This window comes from Pelecanus crispus, chromosome 10 (genome assembly GCF_030463565.1).
Source record: "Pelecanus crispus isolate bPelCri1 chromosome 10, bPelCri1.pri, whole genome shotgun sequence".
NCBI classification, from domain to species: domain Eukaryota; kingdom Metazoa; phylum Chordata; class Aves; order Pelecaniformes; family Pelecanidae; genus Pelecanus; species Pelecanus crispus.
In genome coordinates, this window is record NC_134652.1 from 15,581,806 (window position 1) to 15,606,819 (window position 25,014).

Consider the following 25,014-nt stretch of genomic DNA (forward strand, 5'->3'; position numbering starts at 1 on the left):
AAAGTCTGTCTGCATGATCAGCATCCTTAACCCTCCAACATGGGGCCAGACACCTCCTGCACAGCCTTTCCCTGTGCATCTGGAACATCTACCCCTTGGAAAGGAGAGGAGAGGTGCTCAGGAGGCACTGTGGGGGCTCTGCTGTCACAGCACTGGGGGAAGGGGAAGTGGAAGAACGAACCGCGGAAGCCTTTGATCATGTGTAATGTTAATGCAAGTGTTACACATCAGAGACTTTGCCACGGTAACTAGCATATAAACAGGAGTCTAGTGTTAACAAGGAGGACTTCTTGAATATGTTTGTACATTTCTGAGTCAAAGCAATTTCCCTATTCAACAATACATGACACAGTGGAAGAAGTTCAGAAATAAACCAGCCTGACATGCTTAGACCTTTAATAGAATTTAGCTTCTTAGAACTAATTAAATGTTACTTAAATGGGAAAAAAAAAAAAAAAATCCAAGTACTTGGGAAAGGTGCCAATTTGACAGCTCTGGAGAATGAAATAATCTAATCATCCCCAGAGCATGGGCAGCAGCAGGACAGGCATCCCCTACTAACGTGCCTCAAACGTGACCTGGAAAGACTGTCGATAGAAATGGGCGTACAATCTCTGTGATCTAATGACTCCTTGCCTTTTCTGCTGAGACTGCTAAAACAGCTCCTGCCGAGTACCAGCTGTGGCGGTGATACGGACACCTGTCTGCTAGGAATGGCGCTGGGACCTGCCAAACTCCTGTCGTCTGCTAACCCTCCACTGGAGCCCAGCGACTCTCAGCTCATTGCTCAGCCCGGGCAGCGGGGGCTGACAGGCTGTGCAGCAGCCCTCCGGCCTGTCCCACCTTGGACACGCTCCACTCCAGCCCACAAGATCTAAACAGGAGGTACTGTGTTTAGTCTGCAGGTTTGGGCTTTTGCTGTACCAAAGCTCAGGCTCAGGAGGACCCACTCTCTGGCTGCTGCAGAGTCGAGGCCAGATTTTTCAGGCTCTTATTCCTCCCTGAAGATAGGGAAAAAGTCCACAGGAGGAGATGCCTGCCTTCTCTCTTCCTCTCCACAGTCCCTCCATTTACTTGTCTTTGCAACAAGCCCCTGCATTGCAGTGATCTGCTTTCAGCCACCAACTCTCCTTGGAGCTCATCGCTGCGCCCGGGGTCCCAAGCGAGGGAGGAGGAAAATCCTCTCTGGGCCTTGCTGTGAAAGCTTGGCGGGGCTTGCCAACTTGGCCAGCCCAGGCTGCAAGGGACTAAACCAAACACAGCTCGCCTCCTTGGAAATTTTATGCACCACAACTTCTTTTACTTCTGAAGTAAAGCCACATGAACCTCCCTCCTCCGCTCCCAACACCACAAGGGACTGCTGAGCACGGATCAAGCCTCCCATTGCATATTAAGCCAAGAGCCTCAGACACTCCCACACATATCTCACACAACCGGGTGCTCCTCCTCTTGTCCCAGGCTGCTTTTAGCCTCCCTTCCTCCCCCACCCAGTCTGTCCTCCTTCATTCTCATCACAGGTCGGGGCAGGAGCCAGCAGCAGAGCTGGTCACATCAGACAAGAAGATCCAATAAGTTGACCTTGTGTAGGAGACAGAGGGAACTTGCTTCTCTCTACCCCTCAGAAGCCAGCAATTCTCCACCTTTCCCTCCCACTTACTCCAAAAAACTTCCATAACTTTCAGCAGGCATGGAAGCAAACAGGTTCATAAGGGTTAATATTAGTTACATGTCTGAATGGTGACCTAATTATTGCTATTCTTCACTGTTTAGAGGTTACCTGACTACACTACACATCAATACATTTTGAGATGTGATGTAAATGCAAACAAATACTCTTATGTTTGGAGTTGACACAGTCACAAGATCCTGTGTATCGTGTGTTGGCAAGCACAGGAACCAACAGCAAATGACCCACCCTTAAACCTGACCGTTTGCTGTTAATCATTACAGGAGTGTTGCACTTTCCAGTCAGTACAATCAAAGCACACAAGCTCTTTGAAAATCCCTACACAGAAGATGATTCTAGCCAAGATCAGCTCCTTTACAAGTCGTACAGATTTCAAGGTATGATGTCCTCCAGACGTATGAATACGGGCAGTGGAATGCCTTGGAAACAAGTCACTGGAAGGTTAACTGCAACGCTGCAATGCTAAAACAATCCCCTGCCTTACAAACAGAAGGGGAGGCAGGAATGCCACAGTAACAGGGAATGCAGAGACATACTGCACGCATGTAGTCTCTCAGAGATGGGCTTTTCTGAACAAATGCATTCCCCAAAGCTTTTTTCTTTTCACAATATGTTTATAACCATGAAGAAATTCAAGGTTAGAATAGTGCTATGCCATCATATCATTAGTGCATCACTGCTCTGTAGGGCTGACCCCCAGCACCAAGCAGATGGGGAGTTTCCAAGGAAAATCTGTGATACAGAAAAAATCCGGGTGCAGAAAATGTGTGGGTGCTTCAAGCAACCACGAGCTTTTGTCAAAGAATCAATAGGAGAGAGCTAAAACTGAAAGAAGCTGTGCTCTCTGTGCTGCTCTCCTGTTAGGGATGACGTAAAACTGTGATCTTGGCTCTGTAGGATCACAGTCCCACAGCTTTCTAGCTCTTCCGCCCTGGCTCCATTCTTGTTTAGGTCATTCCACTCTGCCTCCCCAAATTCCTTTCTGGAAGAAATCAAGAGTAAATACAGCCTGTAAAGTGTTCACTGACTCCAGGAAATGGACACTAGTGTATTCACAGATGATTTTTGAACTTTCCAGCCACTGCTTATCAATTTGAGTTCCATTAATATAAATAGTAACTTTTCACCATTATTTTTTGAGTCCATAATTACTGAAAATATTACACAAGAGCTATGAGAGATGTTGCAGCAGAAAATACAGGTTTTTTACACTTTTAAACCACATAAGCCCTCAGCAGGATCATTTTTAGAACACAGTAAAGGAGGAAGGGGGAGAAAAAGGAAGGAGGCTTGCTCACTTGTAACCAAGGTCCATGTGCTGCATAGGGGTGCTCTTCTGTAGCAAAGGCTCCTTCTACTCCTGTTGATACAAACGTGATTGCTGTATCCCCTGTAATACTTTTATATGTAAAGTGCCGTCCATGTAAGAGCCTTCCCCTGGGGAATAAAACATACGTGCGTGAATTGAGAGGGTGTGGGCAGCATTCAACAAAATGATGAAGATATATCACTATAGCTTCTGCCATCAGCATGGGAAACCATTTTGAAGGCAGCAACTATTAATTTTTCAGGAATATATAAATGATGTGCTCCACAAAGCAGGTCACAAGCCTCCTTCTGAGGCAGGGAGTTCCTCCTTATCTCTCCCTGTTAATCTCAGGGCCTTATTACAGAACTAGAATACATCTAAGTCCCACTGCATGACCACCCCTATGATGAGGTGCTGATGTATGTAAGGGCAGGGGACTGCCAGTCTTTCAGTAACATGAAAACTGCAGAAAGGAATCCAGACTCCACATCATGTGGGAATGTGAAGATGCATTTCTAAGCAGGTTCATCGGTGGGGCCAAACTTACCTACCATGACAACACCTAGTGATCTGTTTCCCTGGTGCTTGACAAATGTAACCTGCTATTACTTAAGCAAATGCCTAGAAAATATACAGACATGACCATCTACAGTATCACTTCCCTTTTTTTCATTCAGTGCTTTCCACAGGGAAAATCATGGCTCTGGTACTTAGACTCAGAGCATGTGTGACATGCATGCATGGCCTCCAACATGCAAGGGGGAAAACCTCCACAGGTATTTTTAAAAATAGTGCTGACTGAAATTGTGGAAACGTAGAAAAGTCACTTACAGTAGTATGCACAGCCTGAACCTTCAAATGACAATGTATGCATGCAATGTTTTGTTCTTTCAATCATGCAAGTGACATAATTTGTCTAAAAAACACACTTGCATGCATAAACTGACTGCAAACAGGCTTTGCACAACCACTCATGTCTAAGTCCATAAGCCAGAATTAACAACTTCAGTTTTCTTTGACAGAATATAGTAAAACATCCTTTCTTTATCACAGAGTTGCCAGCATTAGACTAATAAAAAAATCCCTATACTAACCCTGTCCTATTTCAGCACTCAAAATACACTGGAGGACATAAAAAGAATGAACGCACATGCAAAGAATCATCTGTTTCTAATGTGTTCTGGCAAAATATCTCAGCTCTGGCCTTTAAAGACCCATTGCATGCATGTCTGTATGGTGAAACAATGCCACAAGGCAAAAGCGGCATGTTAGCACAAGCTGAGGAGGAGGACGGCTTCACTCACCTTAGACAGAGGGGAATGAGAGCTCCGGACTCCTGGTTAAATTTCAGGTGTACGCTCTCCAGCTGTCTCGTGCGGATTAGCTCATGAGGAATGATAGCTGCTGAGCTCTCACTTTCTAAACTGTCCTTACGGCTTCTAAGAGAAGAGACAAAATGTATGTATTTAGGATCCCAGTGCTGCATGCTATTTCTGCTGTGTTTCAGAGCGGTTGTGCAAATATTGAAGGACACAGGAGCAAACTGTTATGAAGACACATCTGAGTTTTCATCACCCCTACAGAGACACAGCCTCCCTCAGATTATCAGCTGCAGCATGCAGCTCTTCACCTTGATTTGATGACCTAGGATCTGAATTGGTGCACATACATGGTGCCTCTCTTCCCAGCATACAAGAAATAAAATTTCTGGGAAGAACTAGAGCAAAACTACACTCTCCAAAATGCCAAACCACTATAAAATGGCTTGGAAGAATTACTAGGTGTGCCCTCCCTCCTGCTTTTGCTTTATCTTCGGGATTTTTTAGGCAGTGGCCTGCAGGAAGGAGTTGTCCAGTCCCTTGTGCTCTTGTTCAAATATCTTTTGAGGTCTGAGGCATCCCTACAATTGTCTCCAAAGAATTCCTTTCCACAGCTCAACCAAAAGGTTCTGAGAACACTCTGCTTCCACCAGCATCAAGTGCAACAGCCAAAAGATGGACTCTGCATGTGAAAAGTAGGACATCCGCAGACTGCTTTCCCTTGTAAGTGGGGCTGCTTTAAGACAATGCAGCTTTGCTTTCTTATTTATTAATTCATTTCTGCAAAGCCAGCATATTGTGAAGCTATGACTAAAGGTTATGTTGTTAACATGATTAGGAACTTTGCCAGACAGAATCCTGGTATATCTCAAAATACTTGACCATAAACACTTTATATGTTCAAAGAGCATCATCGTAATCCCTTACTCAATAGTCCAGAACAAAGAATGAAGGATGGGGGGGTTATGATTTTTGCAGATGACATGGACCAATGCGATGTTTCTGATATCTGATTCATATTTTTGTGAACTGGCATTCCACATGAACTTAATAGAGGTAAGACTTCGTTAAGATAGTTTCTATAGTACAGAATGACCAGAAGAGGCGGATGGGGAAAGCAGGAGGGAGCTGAAAGATGCCATATTGCAATATGGTTCCATTGTGCCAGACAGACCAAAAGCCAAACGAGGCCATCAGGCTGTGGCTCCATTTGGGAACACTGTTAAAACAAGCCTAGATCCTTCCTGCACCCAAGCGGAGCCATCTTTAACATACATCTGGAAATAATTGTAAAGAAACAGCTTGACCCTCATGAGCAGACTTAGATCACACCTCTACTTGCTTTTACATTTGGGTGCTGTCCCAAAATTACTCCCATCTACCACACACGTAGTAATACAGTTCAGTGTGGCTTCCAAAGCAGATCAGCCTATTACCTCTGCCAGGTCACCTAGTCCCAGGTGAGCCTTTCACCCAGGCTGCTGAGCTGCCCACTCTGAAATGAGGATACAAGCTAAGCTGATACCTCACAGCACCTTCCTGCAAATAACCCAATACCCTGCAGGTGAGGGACATGCAAGAAAAAAAATCAGAGCAGCTTAGTGCAAGACAAAAACTGTAAAACATGTCCCATGTTCTGCCTTAGCACCACATAAAAGCAGTAACGGACCCAGCAAGGACGCAGTAGGTCAGGATACAGCTTATACATGGCGTGGGCTGATGGACTGACAGTCAGCAGTGTCAGTCTGGTGGGTTAACCCTGAAGCAAAAGACACAACATGCTTTGCAGTCTATAGGTGGCACTTAAAGCTGTGTTTAATGTACTTCAGCAAACATTTTACAGCTCTTTGTAGGTGGGGTCTTCAAAGAGTGGAGTGGGCCAGCATTTTGCAGGCTGATTACCTGAGAAGTGCAGTTACAGTTGATTAATGATCAGTTGACCTTAAGCTAAGCTTTGCCTCAACTTCCTTATCAGATCTTATATACACAGTGAGCTGTGGGAAAGTCAGCCTGTGGTCTACCGCTTCCAATCATGCATTTATCAATTCCTACCAAAAGGGTCAGCCATTAGCAACGCATGGTTTTCAAGCAGGCCATAAGCTTGCGCTGTTAAATGCAGTTCCAGAATTAACACACCCTGGAGCAGATCAGGAGTTTTACAGCAGCGTTATTGCTACAGACAAGAGACTGTGCCCTTCTCACCTGGACTGCCTAAGTGCACCAGGCATGTCCCATAACACAGCCTCCCAGGCAATTGCTACTGTAGGTTCATGCTTCGGAAGGACAGACAGCCACAGGACAGTTCCCCATACCCCTGGGCTCCAAACCCCCCGAGCTGAAGGTGGGTTTTTCGGTTTCCACCATGCTAGCCAGTACAGCTGCTAGCACAATGGGGCCACGGTCCTGAGGGGAAACAGCCTCCGGTTGTTAATGCAATAATAGAAATGACGACAACATTCTGGAGGCAAGGGGCAAAGCTTTCTCAGTCTTATTAAAAACAGCAAATGCTGTTTGTCATTACACACTCAAGAGAAGATGTTGACTAATGTATAACTATCAAACGGAACTGTCATGACTTTAAGGCTGTCAATAATTATGACTTCACATTAATAAGTAACCAGCCCTTCTGTCAAAAAGGTGAAGGAGTGAAGCAAAATGGTAGTTAATACTTTGAATGACATGAAATTATTAATCCTTTCCACAAAACTTTTCCAAAATAGTCACGGTCTCTGTGTTTCTTGTTTCACTTTAGTGGAGCTCACATAATTTCAGCTATTTAAAGTTAAGGGTGAAACTCCAGTAGCAGAAACCAAATAACCTTCTAGCTAAGGTATACCTTTCTAAACCAGAGGGTTGTGTGGTGGGCACTTCTGGACGTATTGTGGACTGTGCATAACACAAAGCCACAGTGCCATCACTTTCAGATTCTGGAACATGTCTCATGACACAGGGACTCAGCAAGACCTATTAAAATTCTTCCTTTGGGAATGGAAATCCTTGTGCTTGACCCTTCCAAAGGGTGATGGCCCAGATGCAGGGTCGGCAGGACTTCTAGGTTGTTATTTGTAAAAAGTTCATGTCGTAACACATGCTGCCATCCACAGCTTGTAGTTTTCAGCCTCATAAGAAAAATGTAGAAAGTTTGCTTTCTAACACTAACATCCCTGGTTTTATGACTGTCAGTTACCCGTAAGCCTTTGCTTCCTCCACCCCATCACCAAATAAATCAGCAGGAAACGCTAGTGGAGTTTTATTTGTTATGACTAAGATCTAGCTGACTATCACGTAAAATGTTGCAAACTTTGTCTATTCCAGATTTAATACTTCATCCAACCCACACAAAAAAATTCATGTTTCTCAGTGTCCAGAAAAAACAAGTCTGCAAAAGCCAGGGCTGCTGCATTAGGAAAGGCAGTAGATTTAAATGGAAGCAGCATGCCGGAAATGCCCCAGTTTAAGGACTGCACATCTCGTGTTTTGTGAAACTGGAGGGGAGTTGGAGGAGATTAAAACGCATTTCCCTCTGATTGGGAGCTTGTGGGAGGTGTAAACGTGGGCAGTTGTCAGATTAATTCTTTAGATGATTACATTCTTTTTGTTTCTTTAAAGCTGTTTGTAGTTGGGTTTGATGTCTCCTGTTCTGGGCAAGTGTATTGCTGCAGTTACCAAGGTGACTTTAAGCTGACTTTCAACTATTTTTTCCAGCTTCAGTTTCTACCAGTAGTCTGCTTCTGGGTGGAGGAGAGAGGGAGGAAATGATGTTTGTTGGGGTGGTTTTTTTTATTTTTAAATCTTGTGAATGCTGATTAACAGTCCATGAACTTAACCAAAGCCATATTTGGGGTTTTTTTTTTTTTTGGTTGGGGTTTGGGGTTTTTTTTTTTTGAGAGGGAGGGATGGTCAAACCATTGCAAAGGTGTCCCCTGTGGCCTGCGGCTTCCCCAGACCTCTGTCAACAGGGAGAAAGGGCCCAAGGAAACTACACGTCCCAGCGTGCTATGCTCCTTCGCGATGTGAGCAGCCACACGCTGGAACCTGTAGCATCCCAGGGGCCCTCTCGTCGTATTAAAGATGAGAGTGGCTGCAACCTGCTTAATTTTATGCCAATTAGCAGCAGCCCGTGGGGATCCTGGAAAATCGCCAATGCAATCACTGGGTTGCACAAAGTTTGGATGTCCCCTCCTTGTAAGTCATGTTTATAGCAACCTCTTCTCAAGCAACCCCACTGGCAGTTATTCTATGGGATTCAAGAATAACCAGGTTGATTGGATTAAGAAAGGTTTATTTATTCTTGCATTTGTGTTTTGCTTTATGATCAGAGCGCTTGATCTCATGGATCTGTCACGGAAGGAGGTCTCAGTTCCCTTCCAAGCTCTGTCGCTGACATGGGGCATAATTTCACCACATTTCCAAGTTACCCTCCCAGGTACTAAAATCAGAAAGGACATGTTGTTGGAAGCTGGCCACGGCAGAGGCTCTTTTGTAGGAGTGGGTGCCCACTGCATCACTAACCGGAGTTACAGTCACTGCTCTTTGCTTCCTTGGTACAAAACCCAGCACTGTGACTTACCAAATGCAAACTATTAGTGCAAGCTTACACATCTAGGAGAGAAAGGTTGGACCACTTCCCCCCCCCCCCCCTTTTCTTCCCTTCCCAGCTGTGGCTATTTCAAACCTCTTCACTCCCTAATGAAGTTATGGTCAAAGATCACCTAAGTACCGGCAATCTTCCAGTGTCTTTCCCAGTTTCCCCTAAAGGGCAAACCAGCAGTTGTGGGAAAGAGCCCTAAGCATCTTGGCACACAGAGTTACTGGACACGTCACGAATGCACAGAGGCAAATGCAATAATGGGGAGGACATGGTTACACAGCTCCTGCTGTGGTCACACTGAGACAAGGCTAGCTCGAGTGCTCAGACCTGGGTGCTCGTCATCCTGGTTAAACCGGACGGTGAAGATGTTCTCTGTGCATTTCCTGGCACAGAAGGGCTCCAAGGACAATGCCAGTAGCAACAATGTTCTTGCCACTCACATATCCCTTTGGAAAGCTGCATAATAACTACTGTCAGTGCTTGCAGGGACCAGACTGTTCCAGACCTGCAGCTGAACTGGGATTGAGAGATTTAGGCTGTGCCACTGGCACGCTGCAGACTCATGGGCAAAGTCAAATAACTCTTTTTATGCTTCAGTTTCCCCGTCTATAAAACTGAGACATTTTTCCACACAGGGGTGTTGCAAGGATTAAGTCAATGTTTGCAAAGCACTTTTAGATCCTTAGATGGGGAAAGCTATGTAGAAGTGCAAATTATTAGCATGGTGACCGCTCTGGACTTCTACTGACACTGGTTTTCCAGATTTTTGCTTTCCTAGTTCGCAGGCTTGTCACCCAGCACTCAGCCTCATGCTGAGAGACGCTCCCTAAAGTATATTGCCTCCCCGCACTCAGCATTCCTTACTCAAGCAAGACACCACTGAATGGCGTCTCGATGAGCGAGCATGCCTAAATAAGCAGGACTGGATTGGAAACTTACTGCTTAGTGGTTGCAGAATCAGAAAGTCTAGCCAGAACTAGACAGTTTCAGAGAATGCTGAAATGCTCCCCTTTATGTAAAAGTTTGCCTCCAAGAACTGAAGACAGGAAACCAACTACACAGACAACAGCTCCCCTCCGCCCAAGTAAAGCAGCAACCAAAACCCAGTGCAACTGGGAGAAGTAAATTGCAGACTTGCCTCGAAGCAAATCCTATATCTTGATATTACTTGTCAGAGCTTCCTCCGAAACGCTGCTCAGATGGAGCTTGTTAATGTGCATTAACCCAATGCTACTCACTGAAAGGAGAAATCAGCATGCCCTATTTACCAAGTCAGAGGAACTGCATGGGCAGTGAACTCCAGTCCTGCAAGTGATGCCACTGTTACTCATGCGTTCCAAACCAGGCACACCGTGTGTCAGTCTGGGGTTATCCTGGGAGGACTTCTGGAGTGACACAACTCCTCCCTCTTCCCACAAGGGAAAGGCAGCAACCTGAGATGCTCAGGGTGCAGTGCACCAGAAGGTCACAGCCAGGACAGTCCTGCCAGCCCCACCTGCCGGAGGGTTGCTCCCTGTTCTGCTTGCCAGGAACCTGCCTTCATTTCCCTGCACAGCTGGAAACTGTTCAGGGCTGGATGGAATTAGCACATGGGCACAGAGCTACCGTATGTTCAGGTTTCCCTAGACTCAACCTGTCTTTCTGCCTGGAAATTGAATGCAGATGGGATTTGCAGTCTCTGGGGCATCTGTTTTGGGTCCCTGGACAAATGACCGCTGTGCATGAGGGGACCAGCGCACGCACAGTTATCTGGGAAATCCCAGACAAAAGTACGGGAATCGGGCATGTTGAACCACACTGCTTTATCCTTCTTGAGAAGAGGGAGAGCAATAAACAGCAGAGAGATGCTGGAAAAGCCTTGTAAAAGTAACACAGCCTCAGGAGACCTTTTTCTACCACTCAAGCCTCACCTTCAGACACTGGTGATGCGTGTGGGCATTACTTGAATCCTGGCACAACAAAATGCAGCAATTACTGATAATTTTAGCCTCAACATGTGCAGTAATGCAGTGTGCTAGCTCTAGGTTTCTAATCCATGCCTCAGCTCACAGGAGCAGTAGAATGGTCTGAGTCAGCCAAGGGGCAGAAAAACATCACTTTCAGCAATGCTGTGTGATCGAGGGGACCCTTGAGGGGTGGAAAAGGTCAAGAATTCCCCTATCCCAACCCTGGCTCTCACTGCAACTGTGACAAATTAACTCCTCTGTCCTCATCTGTAAAGAGGAGATACTACTCACCTACCTCACAGGAGAGCAAAGAGCTAATTGCCAGGGAAAATTAAAGACTTGTCCCCAGAACTTATTACATTAAGAAATTAAATACCGAATGAAGCAAGACTGCACAAGTGTCACTGATCTTTGATATCGGAGCTTCCAGCCCACTAAGGTCTTAGCAGCAGCAGTGTTTAGCCTGACATCTAAATGGTCCTCATTGGTAAGAGCTCACCGTATCCAACAAGAGTGCATCTGCACAGTTTGGGAGACCAGGAGCCTTGCCTTTTTGTCTGTCTGAGCAGCACCTACCAAGCTGATGGGTCCTAGGGAATAAATAATGCGCCACTGTAAAGTACATTTGTATTCATACACGCCTCATTTTTCCAAGCAGTAATCAAGAGTATTATGTTACCTATGGTCAAAATGATTAGTCATGTTTCCAAAGATTAATTTACATGTTCTTTTGTTTAATGCGCACGGACTGATTTAATGGCTGCTTATGAACTGAGCTAACAGTCATTTTGAGAAACAGATGTCCGATGCAGTTTTAAGCATTAAGAGTGCTTTTATTCATATCCTTAGGAGAAAAAGGGCTACACAGTCTACAGTAATAACACTAATGAATCAAAGTACTACAGCTGCCCAACAGGGTTTTGACAGAAAACAGCTTTTTCTCAAAGGAACTTTTTTTTTTTTAGGACTCTGGGACAGTGAACAACTGGTAATATGCATGCTTAACATGTAAGTATGTGCTTTGCTGGAGCCAGAACACTGAATCAAGCCCTATCTGCAACCACACAATGTGAGGCTTTTGCATAAGCACTGAAAACTGTAACTACACAAAGACAGAGAAATCTGTATGGAAACTGGATCCTCCACATTTTATACAAATAAATATTTGAAAATTTGAGTGTTTCTGATACTGTTTTGTGATGCTGAACGCAGAACAGGTTGTCTGCTTTAAACCTTGATAGATTATTGTGTGTGGGTGGTAGGGTTAGGATAAAAGAAAGGGAAGAAAGCTACTAGGAAAGCAGTTGGTGGCTGCAAATCTATGATAAATAAACAGCACATTCCTCTTCTACACGAAGCCATTAGAGTCTGTGTCAGACTTCAACATCCTAATGTTAGCTGGGTGCAAATTTGACAGCCTGGGGTTCTGCAGTGCTCCCTATGGAAAGTAGATTTGGAACAATTTGCCATGCCCCAACAGAGCGTTTCTGTCAAGTTCCCGAGAAGCCTCTAATGCACCAGTTATTCACAGGACCCTTGCAACGAACCACGGGTTTGATATTTTATGGTCTGGTGTGTACATTGCAGGGTATGATTACACACAAGCCTGCTTCCCATCAGCCAGCACCTTGTAATCATTAACATATTTATCCTTGTGGTGCCTCAAGAAGATGACATTGTTATTAGTCCCATTTTACAGATTCAGAATTGAAGCTCAATAGCTAAACGACTTGCCTTTGATTACACAAGATTTACATTGAAGGACAGAACTGAGTTCCAGCCCTACCAGGCCCAAGCAAGGATTGCACCAGAAGCACTAGATCTATGTGCAGAGCTGTCTTTCATCTCAGGTGCTTGTAAGTCTTATGAAATTACTATATCCACACTGGGTTTTGTGCCTTTTGTGTCTCAGCCTTTGCCACTGCAGGCACCTGTAGGGAACATGGATGTAGATAATATTACGACATGCAAAAGCTGAGCTCCTAAGTTACATCCCTCTGCAGCAGCTGGAGACGAGTCTCCAGATCATGCTCATGTACTTAATAGCATGTTGAGCAACTTTGCTCAAATGCATAAGACATGCTGACACAGTGTATTAAGAAAGGCTGAGACCTAATACGAGCTTCCTCTTCTGCTTCATTTATACCACACTGTGCTGGAAAATATGTTGACTGATAAGTTTCAGCCACAGTATGGGTAATCATCAGGTCTGATTTAAATACCAGTTAGAGTTGTAAGTAAACACTGCTTTCCAGCACAAACCACCCCTCTCAGTACGGTCAACACATTGAACAAGTCCCATCGTATCTGCTACATGAATGGGAGAAGAGAAGCCACTGCACAAGTAGAAAAAGACCTTTTCCAAACTCCTAAGTACTCAGTAAGACAGAGGAAGAAAATATTAGGACATGCTCCTGTTTTAAGTTGAGGAGATCTCCTCTATCCCTCCGATACTAACTGTCACCAGAGTAACCGCTGGCAAGACACACAGCTGATAACTCTCTTAACTGAATTGCTATTATGGAGAAACAGGCTAGCTATCAGTTTCCACAGTGGTAACCATAGACCTCAGAGAAACATATTGATCTTCCAGGAGGCAAACACTGGGAACCAGCCATTCCTACCACTCAGGCTTCAGGTAGGGTGGGTGCACAGCTGCTACAGCTAAGAGATTTGCAGCAAAGAGCACTGTCATGGCTGTGAGGCTCTGAATTTGACCTGCCTTCCCCTCTATCTCAGAACAGTTAAAAACCCAGGTAAATATTTGTGTGCTTCATCTTAGACCTCTGCTAACCTTTCACCACTCTGTCTTGAGCATATCTCTGTTTATCTTCCCCTGAATAACGTAAAGCTTTCTTATCTAAGCAACAACTGCCTCCCAGCATTAAGGCTTACCCATCAGCTGCCTCCCTGACCTGATGCGCACCCCAAATGTTTCTGCTCTTCCCCAACCACTGCGAACTCAGAGCTTTTACTGAGCACGCAGATTCATGCAGGAGCCCAGCATCTGTGAGAAATCCTGCTCAATACTTTTGAGCCTTCCAACGCTGGGTGTGATTTGTGCAAATCAGATGGTATTTTTTCAGTGGGGCCAATAGGACCAACCAATGGCTGAATGGGACCAACATTCAGGAGGGAAGTACTACTCAAAATCTGAGTCAGGTCAGAATCTGGCACCATATAATTACTCTATAGCAGAAGTAAGATTATTCCTAAAGCAATAATAAAGCCACTTGAGATTTTATTTTTTAATAAGCACCAATATGTCATATTACTTATTAGTACACAGCATCAGCAATTGACATACTTCTTCCCCCAAAGGACTGGGCGACTCAGAAACACTCATACGTAAGGCAAATCAGAAGTCACCCACAGAACAGAACAAGAAAGGACATCAGGGTCCTAACCAAGTATGAGGAATATTTTTGCCATGAAATGCTTGAATCAAGAAAGAAACAGGAATTGGAACAGAGCAGGATGCTGTCCCTGCCTACAGGAAAGAGCTGATTTCATGATGATCTTTACTCTTGGAACAAGAAAGCACAAATGTTCATCAGAGACTAGGAAACCAAAGGAAATACCAAGATGAAAGAGTGCAGCAAAGATGCATGCCTTTCTGTATCATTTAGACGAAAACATTAAAATTGATGGGAAGACATTTAACTAGCAACTGAAATAAGCCTAAGAGGGGAGGGGGAGAAATCCAAAAAGACAGAGGTGCAGATATTGCAGACGGCTTGAAACCGCAGGTGATTTCCCATAGATTCACTGAAGTAAAAAGTTACAAATGAGGAGGTATCTACAGGCCCACCTAGTCCCACTTAAATCACCTGTTAGTCTGCAGATTATTAGAGACCAGGGTGGTATTGGCATGTAATTACTGCCAGTACCTGCCTGCTAAAGCAAGGAAAGATCAAAGTCACATAAAAAAAAACCAAAACAAAAGCCCAAACCCTCAAAATTTTAACCAAAATGTTTGTAATTATGAGCTTGAAAACAAAATGCTCAGGCAAAAATATCAGCATTCATCTATGCCACCTAGCTCTTTGGATACCATAGCACTGTTCACCACAGTACATTTTATAGGGCTCAGTCCAGTATGATTTCAAACACTACACCATGAACAGCAGGTTCTACAGAACACAGTCAGAGCCACTCCGCATTTAGCAAGGTTTGTCCAAAACCTCTCTCAAAATCTGCCCTCCTGAGTACTAGCCCATTAAGCCAACCTGAACAACTCTTCTCTCTCTGTTCTTGTGCTTTCCAAGTACTTGCTGCTAGCCCTCCTCTCCCCTTGCCAAGCCTTTTGCCACGCAGCTTTCACTTTGTCTTCCAGGCTGAGCTCTTTAGCCTCCCTCCTCCCACCATCTGAGTGTGCAGGGTGAAACTTACGGTGCTCGGTCATGGTTCAACCCGTTCTGTCTTTGTGTATTTATCGGAGGTAGAACAGGTTTGCTGTTAATCTCAAGCCCTCTCCGCAAAGTCTCCCTGATTTGCTCTGTATCTGCAAAGAGAATTTTTTTTAACATGATTTAGAGTCCCCAGAAACATCACAGACACAAGGAGATGTCAGGTGTGGGTTTTCTTTTTTTAAAAAGGCCTGTTTCTATGGTGTGTTTCATCTAAACTCTTCCCCGTCAGAAAGAAATTAAGAGATGCTAAGGGTGAATTCTTAACAGCTTTTCCTGCACCTCAGGAGTTATTTCGCTTTATAAAGTCAACTCGAATTCTCTTGGTTTGGGCTGCGATGTTATGTCAGGCAAGGAGAGCTGGAACCTTTGGTACTGAGCCCTCATGATGAGGAAATTCTGAGTAGTTTTGCATCCTTTCATAAATGAGGTGTTTGGTGTTTCTGCAGCACTCTCAGAACCTCCTGACACTTCCAGACTTTGCGCTGGAAATCACTTTTCCCATTAGGCGTAATAGGAATTTGCTCCTTTACCAAACAAGTGCAAGGAGGTTCCCGAGTTTTTGCAATTGACTTTGCAAATCTGTTGATTAATTTACAACAAGATTCACAAAAAAAAGGAATTTTATGCAGGGCAAACCTTAGCCTCAAGCTCACATTTGAAAATAAACTGCAAATTATGCAGTTCAGATGCAGTCTTTTTAAATTTTCCTATAACGTCTAATGGCCAAATACTTTAATAGGATGCTTTCCAACCTTTCTTAGAAGTTTCCTCATCTTTTTTTGAGAAATGTGGGGACTGGGTAGAGAAAAAATACCCAAATTATTTCAAAATCTTTTGAAGTATATGCAAATATCACCATGTGTACCTGTCTTGGGCTTTTCATTTGCAGCGCTGAGGGAAAATAGCCTTTTTAGATCCAGTACAGTTCAAAATATTTGCACAGAAGCCAGAAGAAACCCTATATGCATTTAAATATTTTTTCTGCCATGGACTTAAAAACAAGTAAGATACCATTCCTCTGGAAACCATCATTAATTCCAGGAAATCTCAAGCCCTCAAATTTTATGTCGCTTCACCCATTTGAAAGATAACATGCATAATTTCAAGCATGTGTAATGGCTATGACATCAGTTACTGTGAGATGGCATCTCACTACAAAGGGGAATTCCATAGTATTTTATTTCTTCTTTCCAGAGTTCTGTATTTGCAAGAATCACTTGAGTTCAGCTACAGCAACGTGCAGTGTCAGTCCAACTTGCCACCCAAGAAGTGACAACGTTAATAGGGAAACACAGCCTGGGAAAATGCAGTTGCTTCACCTTGCAGGTGTTTACAGTCCTGGTTTCACCCAGTGCTCAGTTTAACTTTGCAGATTTAGATCAGAAATAGCCTAAAAACTGAAAGAAGCATTTAGACAAAACAATGCAAAGATCTCTTTTCCTCTCTTCTGCCTTCCTCAAGGAGGCCACACCAAAATTCATTTTGCTCCCCTGAGACATAGTAAGCCTTCCAGTAACTGTGGTGTTTGTTATGAACCGTGATGCTGCATGACTCAGCCCACTGCCCAGACCCATCAGAAAACAAGCCGAAAGGCCATGACAGTGACTCAGCCCAGGACCTCTTACCTTTCCCAGAGAGCCGCCGTGGCTGGGTCCCAATGCAAATGCTCCTGCTGTCTTCATCATCCTCCGGGGGCCGGCTGAGATCATCCCAGGCACATTTGGCACTCACTCCACTCAGGTTTGAGCCATCTGTCTCAATCCCTTTGTCAACTCTCTCCTGCTTGAAAAGATCCAAAACCCCAAGACTTTTTTGGGTGTGGCTTGAACCTGAGCTGGAACCCACCCTGGCTCAACCCAACCTTCAGCAAGTCCTGTATATCCCCCGCTTCATGGCCAGTTCCCACTCTCCGGCCCCCATGCTTTGATGTATCAGCTAAGGGTGACTGCCCATTGAGACAAATCAGGGAGCTGGTCTGAACTGGAACAAACCTTTTCCATAGCAGGTTGGTTTGAACTCCTACCCCTTCCCCACTGCTTTACCAGGCAGCCCCGGTAGGCACAAAGAAGGAAAAGATGGAGGAGGAAATCAGCAGCCCAGGGCATGTAGAATTGCTTCTTTCAGTGCTAGCTCCATTTTACAGCAACTCAAAGTATTTATGACATGACAGTGTACACACCTGTATGAAGCACAGCTTGGCAGTCTACCTATTACATGTCAATGATGATAAATCCCTGAATAACTAAAGTTAAGATCCCTTTCCAAACTTACCAAGGAGTTCCATAACAATACCAGCTCATGAAGAGACTCATCATTCACAACAGCTCATAATTTTGAAACTGCCTGGACAACCACTGTTTTTCAGTGTGCTGGGGTGTTCAGTAAAGGACAAACGTGCAAGGAGACACAGGTCTGTGTGCACTGTCAAAGCTTTTGCAAAATACACAAACTCCCTCCCTTGCAAGTTGGACTTTCCAAGCACGTAACCACCGTTTGGGTCTAGGAAGATGGTGCACACCAACCACAAGCAGCTGGATACTCTCAGACTCCATGCATTTTCTGAAGGACATGTGCATCTGTTGCCAGCAAGACTGCTCTAAGCTACAGCCAAAACTTCTACAGGACACTTACCTGCTAGGGGAACTGGCATTAGTCTGAATTTCCACCTCTGTCCCACAAGGGGGTAATGTTGAGCTGAACAAACTCAGGGCTGAGATACACCGAGGAAGGGCTGCTCTTACTGGTCACCTCTCCCCTGGCATGGAAACAACCGGGCTGTTTTCCCCTCTTCTGAAGGGGAAGAAGGGGTGTCACTTCTGGTGCCGCTCAGTGGCACTAGCAAGATCTCCATCTCACTGCTTACATTTGCGTCACCTCAGAATAGGCGATAAGTCCCACCACTTGTGGGACAGAAACTTTGACGTTTTGAGGAAAGAGAACCGTTACGCACAACAGCAGCAGATCTCTCCACTCATTATTACTACCCTCCAGTTTGACCTTGCCACTGGAGTCAAGAAACCATGGCAGCATCCAGTGCTTGGCAAAATCTGTTCCCTAAGAAGCAATTTCCAGACTAAAACCCATGAGAACTTATGAGTTCCTCCCCTTGCCCAGCTGCACATGCTGCGCTCTGGAAAGAGCATTGCCTGTTCTTGTGACCATTCGAAAGGGGATTTGAGCAGCTCAAAGATAAGCACAAGCACTCAGGGTGTGGTTGCACAGCAGTTTAAGCTGATGTAATTTGCAGTGGCTGCAGTCCCACCCTCCTCCATGTGCTCCTACCCCTTCACTTGAGCCAACTCTTTTTTTTTTTTCAGCTGGATCACCTCCCTAAGCTGGCTCTTTGGCCCAAGAGCAGGGGCAGAACCCTGTGGCTGGGGGCAGGACCAGAGCAGTCCCGACTTAGATTTAAGCATTCAAGAGACTGCCTTCCTTCTGCCTCTCTCCCTAAAAGAATATTCCTTGTTGGGATCTTCTTCCGGCATCAGGGGAAACTGGCTTCTATGAAAACGTAATGGGAAAATCTGAGAAATAAATCTGCTGGGACTTTCTTTTGTTATATCCTAAACATAAAATTAGTTGTTTCACCCAGAAATAGAAGTTGTGGAAAAAGAAATAAACACACATCCGATCCTACATATGCAAATGATGCTCTAAGTGAGATTTAGCACGTGGCTCCTTCAGGAGCCCTCCATGGCATTCTGTGAGGACGCAAATCAGCTGGCATGGGGAGGTTTAACTTGCCAGCACAGTTATTTTTCATTCCAGTGATCGGGGAAGCATGGGAGAACCACCAAACTTGCCCTTGAGCAGGGAGCAGAAGAGCCCAGAGGGCCCTGAGGACTCCATCGGGCAGAGGCTCTGATGGGACGTGCTTCTCCACCCCTGCAACCAGGGCCCCTGCTCACAGACACAGTCGGGGCCTCTGGACAGTGTGCAGAGCCTTGGGGAGGGGGAAACAGAGTCGTCATCTGCATCTCAGCTGGTTTACAGAGCGCTTCCTCAGGGGAAGAAGTGCTGCTCTGTTGGCATCCCTTGGAGATCAAGGAGGGCTGATGGAAATGAGCTGGCCTAAGGCAGCCTAATTTACATGCCTGTTTTATAATGTTTGCAAGTATTGATGTTGAAGGGGGAAAAAACAAAAAACCCTAACCAGCGCAGACTCTCAGCTGGGGCAATGCACAGCTTTAGCCCATCTTTAGTCAGTAACGATGTGCCTGGGCTGAGGGGCTGTTCTTCCTCCCTTGAAAGGGCAGCCTGAGCAGGAGGTTGGAGGAGCCCAGGGCAAAGGAGGTTCAGCTTTTTCCTTCCTCAAAGAAAGGATGTTTCTGTCCCATTTTCCTCTCAGCATGTGGGAGGGATGCTCTGAGGCTCTTATAAGTCATTGATCCCTTTCTAAACGAGCCAGAGCACTGCAGCGTGACCCGCAGAGCGGCAACCACAACTCAGGAAATTCAAATCAGCTTTATTCTCTTCTGAGATATCTGCTAAAACAGAAGCAAAACACTGAGAATCAGCGCAGAGCTGGGTACTGACAGGGATTGTTTGACAGTGCTGCCAGGGAAATCTGAATGGCCTACAGGGAAGCCTGGCTGAACAGAAAACAGCCAGCGTTGCCACAGCGTTAATTGCCGACATCCTGGGATGACATCTTAGTTGGGATCCATTCTCGGCAACTTCGAACAGAAAGTACAGCTGCTGCTGCCAGGGCTGGGTTTAGGCCTCAACCAATTCCCACAAGAGACAATGCAGCCTCAAAACAAGCGCTGCCCGCTTCCCAGGCAGGCAACGTGCTTGCCTGCTCCCGGGAAAGTTGTCTGTTTTCTCTGCCTGCTTCCTCCCTCCCCTCCACCTATCTTCTGCTGCTGCCTTTCAGCTCTCACACACCCTCTACCACCGCCAAGAAAATGCCAAGCTAATGACACTTTATCCTTTCCCCACTAATTAGAGCAGGAGACACACGATGTGGCTGAACCCAGCCCGGCACAGCCTTGCTCCCCGTGCTCAGCAAAGGCTCTTTGCGGGACTCAGCACCGCAGCAGCAGGTTTTGCCCTGTGAATCCTCAGGGGCTGCGGCAGCAGAGCAGGAAGAAGGTACAGACACACCTGTGCATACGCAGTACTGCAAGGGCAAGAGAGAACAGAAACAGGAATGTCTTCAATGTGAGGAAGTCCGGAAAGACCACAGACATAGCAGCTTTCAGTGGTAGGACACACTGGTGAGGCAGAGGTACTCTTTATTTGCCTTAACTTGCCTTGGCTGACTCAGATTCCAGTAAGCTGAGCTACTTCTCATTTACAGTAAATTGAAGAAAACCCTGTTATCATTAGGAATCACCAGTGTGCAGAGAACAGACAAACACCCTTCAGGAGGGGAGAGGGCAAAATTTTGAAGAGCCTAAAAACTTTACAGGACTTACAGTTGTATTAGCTCCCACACTGTGTGACATTTGTGGAACATTTTTTTGTGTGTGTGTCTCAGACTGGGGTTATTTTAGATGAACAAATCCTTAAAAACAGTAAAAGTAGAATTTGGTTTTGTTCTTAAGCTTTCAAAATAAAAGATGCTGTGAGGCAACTGAGGGTAATCAGATGCAGACATGCAGACCATACGCAAATGCAATAGCTTGTACAAAACGTGCAAATATGCACGTGTCCTACCAGGCTAAGCCATAAGTTCTCTGTTAAAGGCAAATACTCAGTGATTCACTGAAACAAGGTCAGCACCATACTGGATTTGCCTGGGACCCACGTACTCCAGTACCATAACTCTGCTGAAGGGATGCAGAACTGTCTCCCAAATGCACAGATCAGCAGTAGCCCATGGGATGGTAACCCCTCCATAGAGGTCCTATTCTGATCTTTAAAATTCAGAAATTAACTTGAACTCTGAAGAAGAAGGTTTAATATATCTTCCTGCATGGATTATAACTGCATGAGATACTTTTGGCTTCCCATTATTTCTCAGACCACACTAACTACTTGGCCTCAAGTGACATCCTACAGGAATGAGCTACACTAAACTCACAATATTACTTAGTTGGTTTTGAGTTTTCTGCATGTGATATCTCCTTATGCTTGCATATAAAACAAAGGAGGAATTTCCTGATCTATCATCTCAAAATTGTACTGTTCTATGTTCTTTTATCTTCTTCTATTTTCCTCCTTTCTAAAACATGCAGTCCAAATCTTACCAATTTGTCTCATATATGAGATTCTGTTTTCCCAGTCTCCCTTCTCTAAATTTCTTCCTAGAGTTGCCATCCACCTGGGGCTGGACATGCACACGCCTGAGTCACCTCTGAGAGGGCAAAGGGGAGTCTCTAAGACTTTTCCAGGATTATTGCAAACATTGAGAAGATCACAGCACCTTTACAGAAAATAATAGAACTGTTTTATACTGTTAAACCAATTCTCCCTGGCTACTACAAAAGATATGACATTTTATTAACTAAAGACATACTTGCAGGTGTGGATCAATCTCAAATATTGTCTCTCCTCTTCGCATATCCGTTATCAACCAGGGGCCTCCAGCTCTACAAAGATAGAAGGAAAGGTAATGAACCAAACAAGCCCTTTAGCTAGTACTCTCCAACAGAGTCCTCAGAGCGGACCTGTACTGGAAGGAAGCACAAGACAGAGTTTAAAACAAGCCTAGAAGCCCCTCTATGTTGTGTATACATCCCATAGTATACATTTGTCCTTTACATTTCCCAAATACATAATGAAAGCCCTCCATGACCTAGCTGTTATCTGCCTAGCGTCTGGCACCACCAAGTCTTGCAAAGCAGTCAGGATTGACACAGGCTATCCCCTGGGTGGACCCACGTACTCATACAAGACTGAACTGGGTTTTAATCTTACAGGTAACTGAATTGGAACTGAGAAGTCCAGTGTGGCCTAGGTCTAAGAAAGATGGGCAAGGCATGGGATCTAGATTTATACCTCTATTACACATCTAAAGATGCAGCAGGGTCCCAACGGGACTACACTTTTTGCCGAGATCGGCAGTCATGTTCAGCACCATAAAAAGCTTATTGCTCTGATAAATATCCTCATAATAGACATTTTGCCCAGTTGGTACTTAATGGTTGAGTACTCAGATGGTTCAGGGAAATCTTTGTTTTCACTGGCAATAAAAGTCAGAAGGGTCAAGATGTTTCTCAACAAAGGTGATAGAAAACAGATTACTGTGAAGATGAACTACTCAGAGACTTGACTTTGGGTCACAGTGCAGACAGACTACAGAAGTCAGCCTTAGATGGCGCTTTTCATTTGAAGTAAAAACTGAAGTCTTTTGGAATTGCCATAAAAATTTTCATTTTTTTCATGAGATACTTTGTTACTGCAGTCAAAAGCCCCCTCCTCTGGCCTTGTCTGTGTTATAGTCTCCTATAGCACTTGGAGTGGGAGCAATAAAAGTTAATATTTCATAGCTTTTCAGATGCATTGATAGCCACTCTTTTTTCACATCACTTTGGAAGCTGTTAATTATTAACTGCAGAGGTGCCACCTGCGTCAGTCCCTCACTGGGATGCAAGAGACTTTTACCCTGACTCCACATCAGCAGCTTCGTAGTTTGCAGCTTTGCCTTTGAATCATGCACATTTGGGTTTCATTTTATCCTTGGAAAGGTGCTTGTACCACAGCGCAAAAGCCAAAAACCAATATGAGAGCAGACTGAAGAGAGGGGTGCTATATCTGTATTGACTTAGAGGAGCCAAGGGAGCTGCAGGCAGTGTTTATTGTCTTGGGGTCCCAGAAACAAAGCTTGCAGCTGGACAAATTCACTCTACTCTAGGGCATTAGCGTGAATTATCTGCACTTATGCCCAAAAGGAAAAAGATCAAGTTTAAGAAATCCAGCAGCAAAGGCTGGACTCTTCCAAATAATCAATCAATCAAAGGCCATTGTGATATTAGGGAGTGTACTATTGTGCCCAGGAACACATATTCAGAACCATTTTATTTGGGGGAAAAAAAAAAAAACAAAAACCAACAAGCTTTTGAGCTACAATCACACGGCAATAACTTCCACTAAATATAAGAGAAAAATATTTTAACAAAACACATGCAAGCCAAAAAGTTTAGCTGCAACCTGGCAGCAAATAAAGCATCAACGTATCATTTAACATTTAAAACCCATCTCCTCCTTAACCCAACGACATCTTTGTTTTGCCATGGGAGAAATAACAATGAACTTTACTTGCATGAACACTCCCTCCTACTGCAAGAGTAGAGCCAGTTTGAGAGTGACTTTCTCACTTTCAGATAGTACCCAAGCTTTGCTAGGCACTGTAAGTCGGACCCTCTCCTTCCTTTCTCTTGAACTACACAGAGAGGTCACCAGTAACAGTTATCCCAGCTCTCTCAGGAAGAACCAATGAGAAAATGCTGCAGGCGTTAAGAGAAAGGAAATTAAGCTTTCAAGACCTCATTCTGTTTCACCCTGAACATGTGGACTTCCACATGCATTTATTTGCCATCTAAGTGTCTGTGCGTGAGAACAGATTTGCAATGAATTCCCATCTCTTGCTACAGCACAGGATTAAATAAGTTCCATCAACAAGTTAAAGACTATTAACAAACAACTGAATTGTTCTCTATGGGAATGCTCCCCTATATGGGGCTATATGAGCACTTACACTGGGACAGTCCGAAGCAGTTCCAAGATCCCTTGCCCGTTCCACTGCTGAGCCGCATGCAGTTCCTCAGTGCAAACTCCAACAATCTGGAGTAAATGAAAACAGAGATACTAAACTGGATGGGAACTGTGCAAGAACTGTAGAGAAAATGTGCCACGTGGTGCTGGATCAAACAGTGCAGATAGAGAGAAGCACCATTTCTTTAAACTAACTAGATGAGCGGGGACAAACAGAGCCTGAGACAACAGAGGGATTCTGCAATTCCTTATGCCCTCTCTCTGCACTTACCACATGAAGTGCCCTGGTCATGTAACATTTAATCTTGCATGGCATGTGTGAACTTAACTATGAACAGGGCCTGGTGACAAATCAGGGTTTACTGAAGATCCACTAGTCTGTTCTCACTCTTCAATCTAGTCCACACAAGACAGGACAGGTTAGGGTCTGAGCACATGCAAAACACTGCTCTGTCAGCCAACTGTTAGGGGCAAATGCAATACTGCACCAGGAATTTCAAACAGGCAGGGGACCTGCTGCCACAAAGGAATGCTTTGGTGCTCATAAATCCTTGACCAGCTCCGTTTGCTGACTAGTTACATATTACCCGGCACCATAAAGTAAAGCTGCTTACACATCGCATAATCCACTCCTCACTGCAGGCAATTGCAGACTTCTGCCTTCCTGTATAAGGCAGGATGTGTTTGCTTTTCAGGATGGGAGCTGCCACACTGAGCAATGCCAGATGTCCCTCTCACAGCAGCTGAGATCAGCCGCTTCAAATGAAGGGGTGAAACACCCTTCAGCTGACAGAGGAAGGCAGTTTCTTCCTGATCCATCAACCACTGGCTTGTGCCTTTCAGCACAATGATTCGCTCTTTGGGATGAAAAATTCTTTTAGCCATGGGTTTCTGTTTTCTTCCTCAATACTCTAAGACTCTTCCAATGACACTGGATTTTTGGTCAAAATCTGTTCAACTGATGTTTTATCAGAAAAGAAGAAAACTGAAAACTAAGTTCTGAAGAGCAGCAGGCAGAAATGCATGATGTGCCTTTGCTGCAAACGCGTATCTGCACTGATAGAGATCTCTGTCAAAAACCATCAACAT

At 44.8% G+C, this 25,014-nt stretch overlaps 1 protein-coding gene across 2 annotated transcripts in view; it reads right to left on the minus strand.

The window, feature by feature from the left end:
- The window catches only part of SUFU (SUFU negative regulator of hedgehog signaling), a 92,578-nt gene that overhangs the window by 13,920 nt on the left and 53,644 nt on the right, over positions 1-25,014 (minus strand). The window contains exons 5-10 of one of the 2 annotated variants that reach the window (XM_075717429.1): positions 23,909-23,994; positions 21,728-21,800; positions 16,890-17,043; positions 15,245-15,356; positions 4,301-4,435; positions 2,986-3,124 (exon numbers count right to left, since the gene is read on the minus strand). In XM_075717429.1, the coding sequence (XP_075573544.1) occupies positions 2,986-3,124; positions 4,301-4,435; positions 15,245-15,356; positions 16,890-17,043; positions 21,728-21,800; positions 23,909-23,994 (699 nt within the window). Of the gene's footprint in view, positions 1-2,985; positions 3,125-4,300; positions 4,436-15,244; positions 15,357-16,889; positions 17,047-21,727; positions 21,801-23,908; positions 23,995-25,014 lie in introns of both variants that reach the window. The other variant, XM_075717428.1, reaches the window with a different exon arrangement.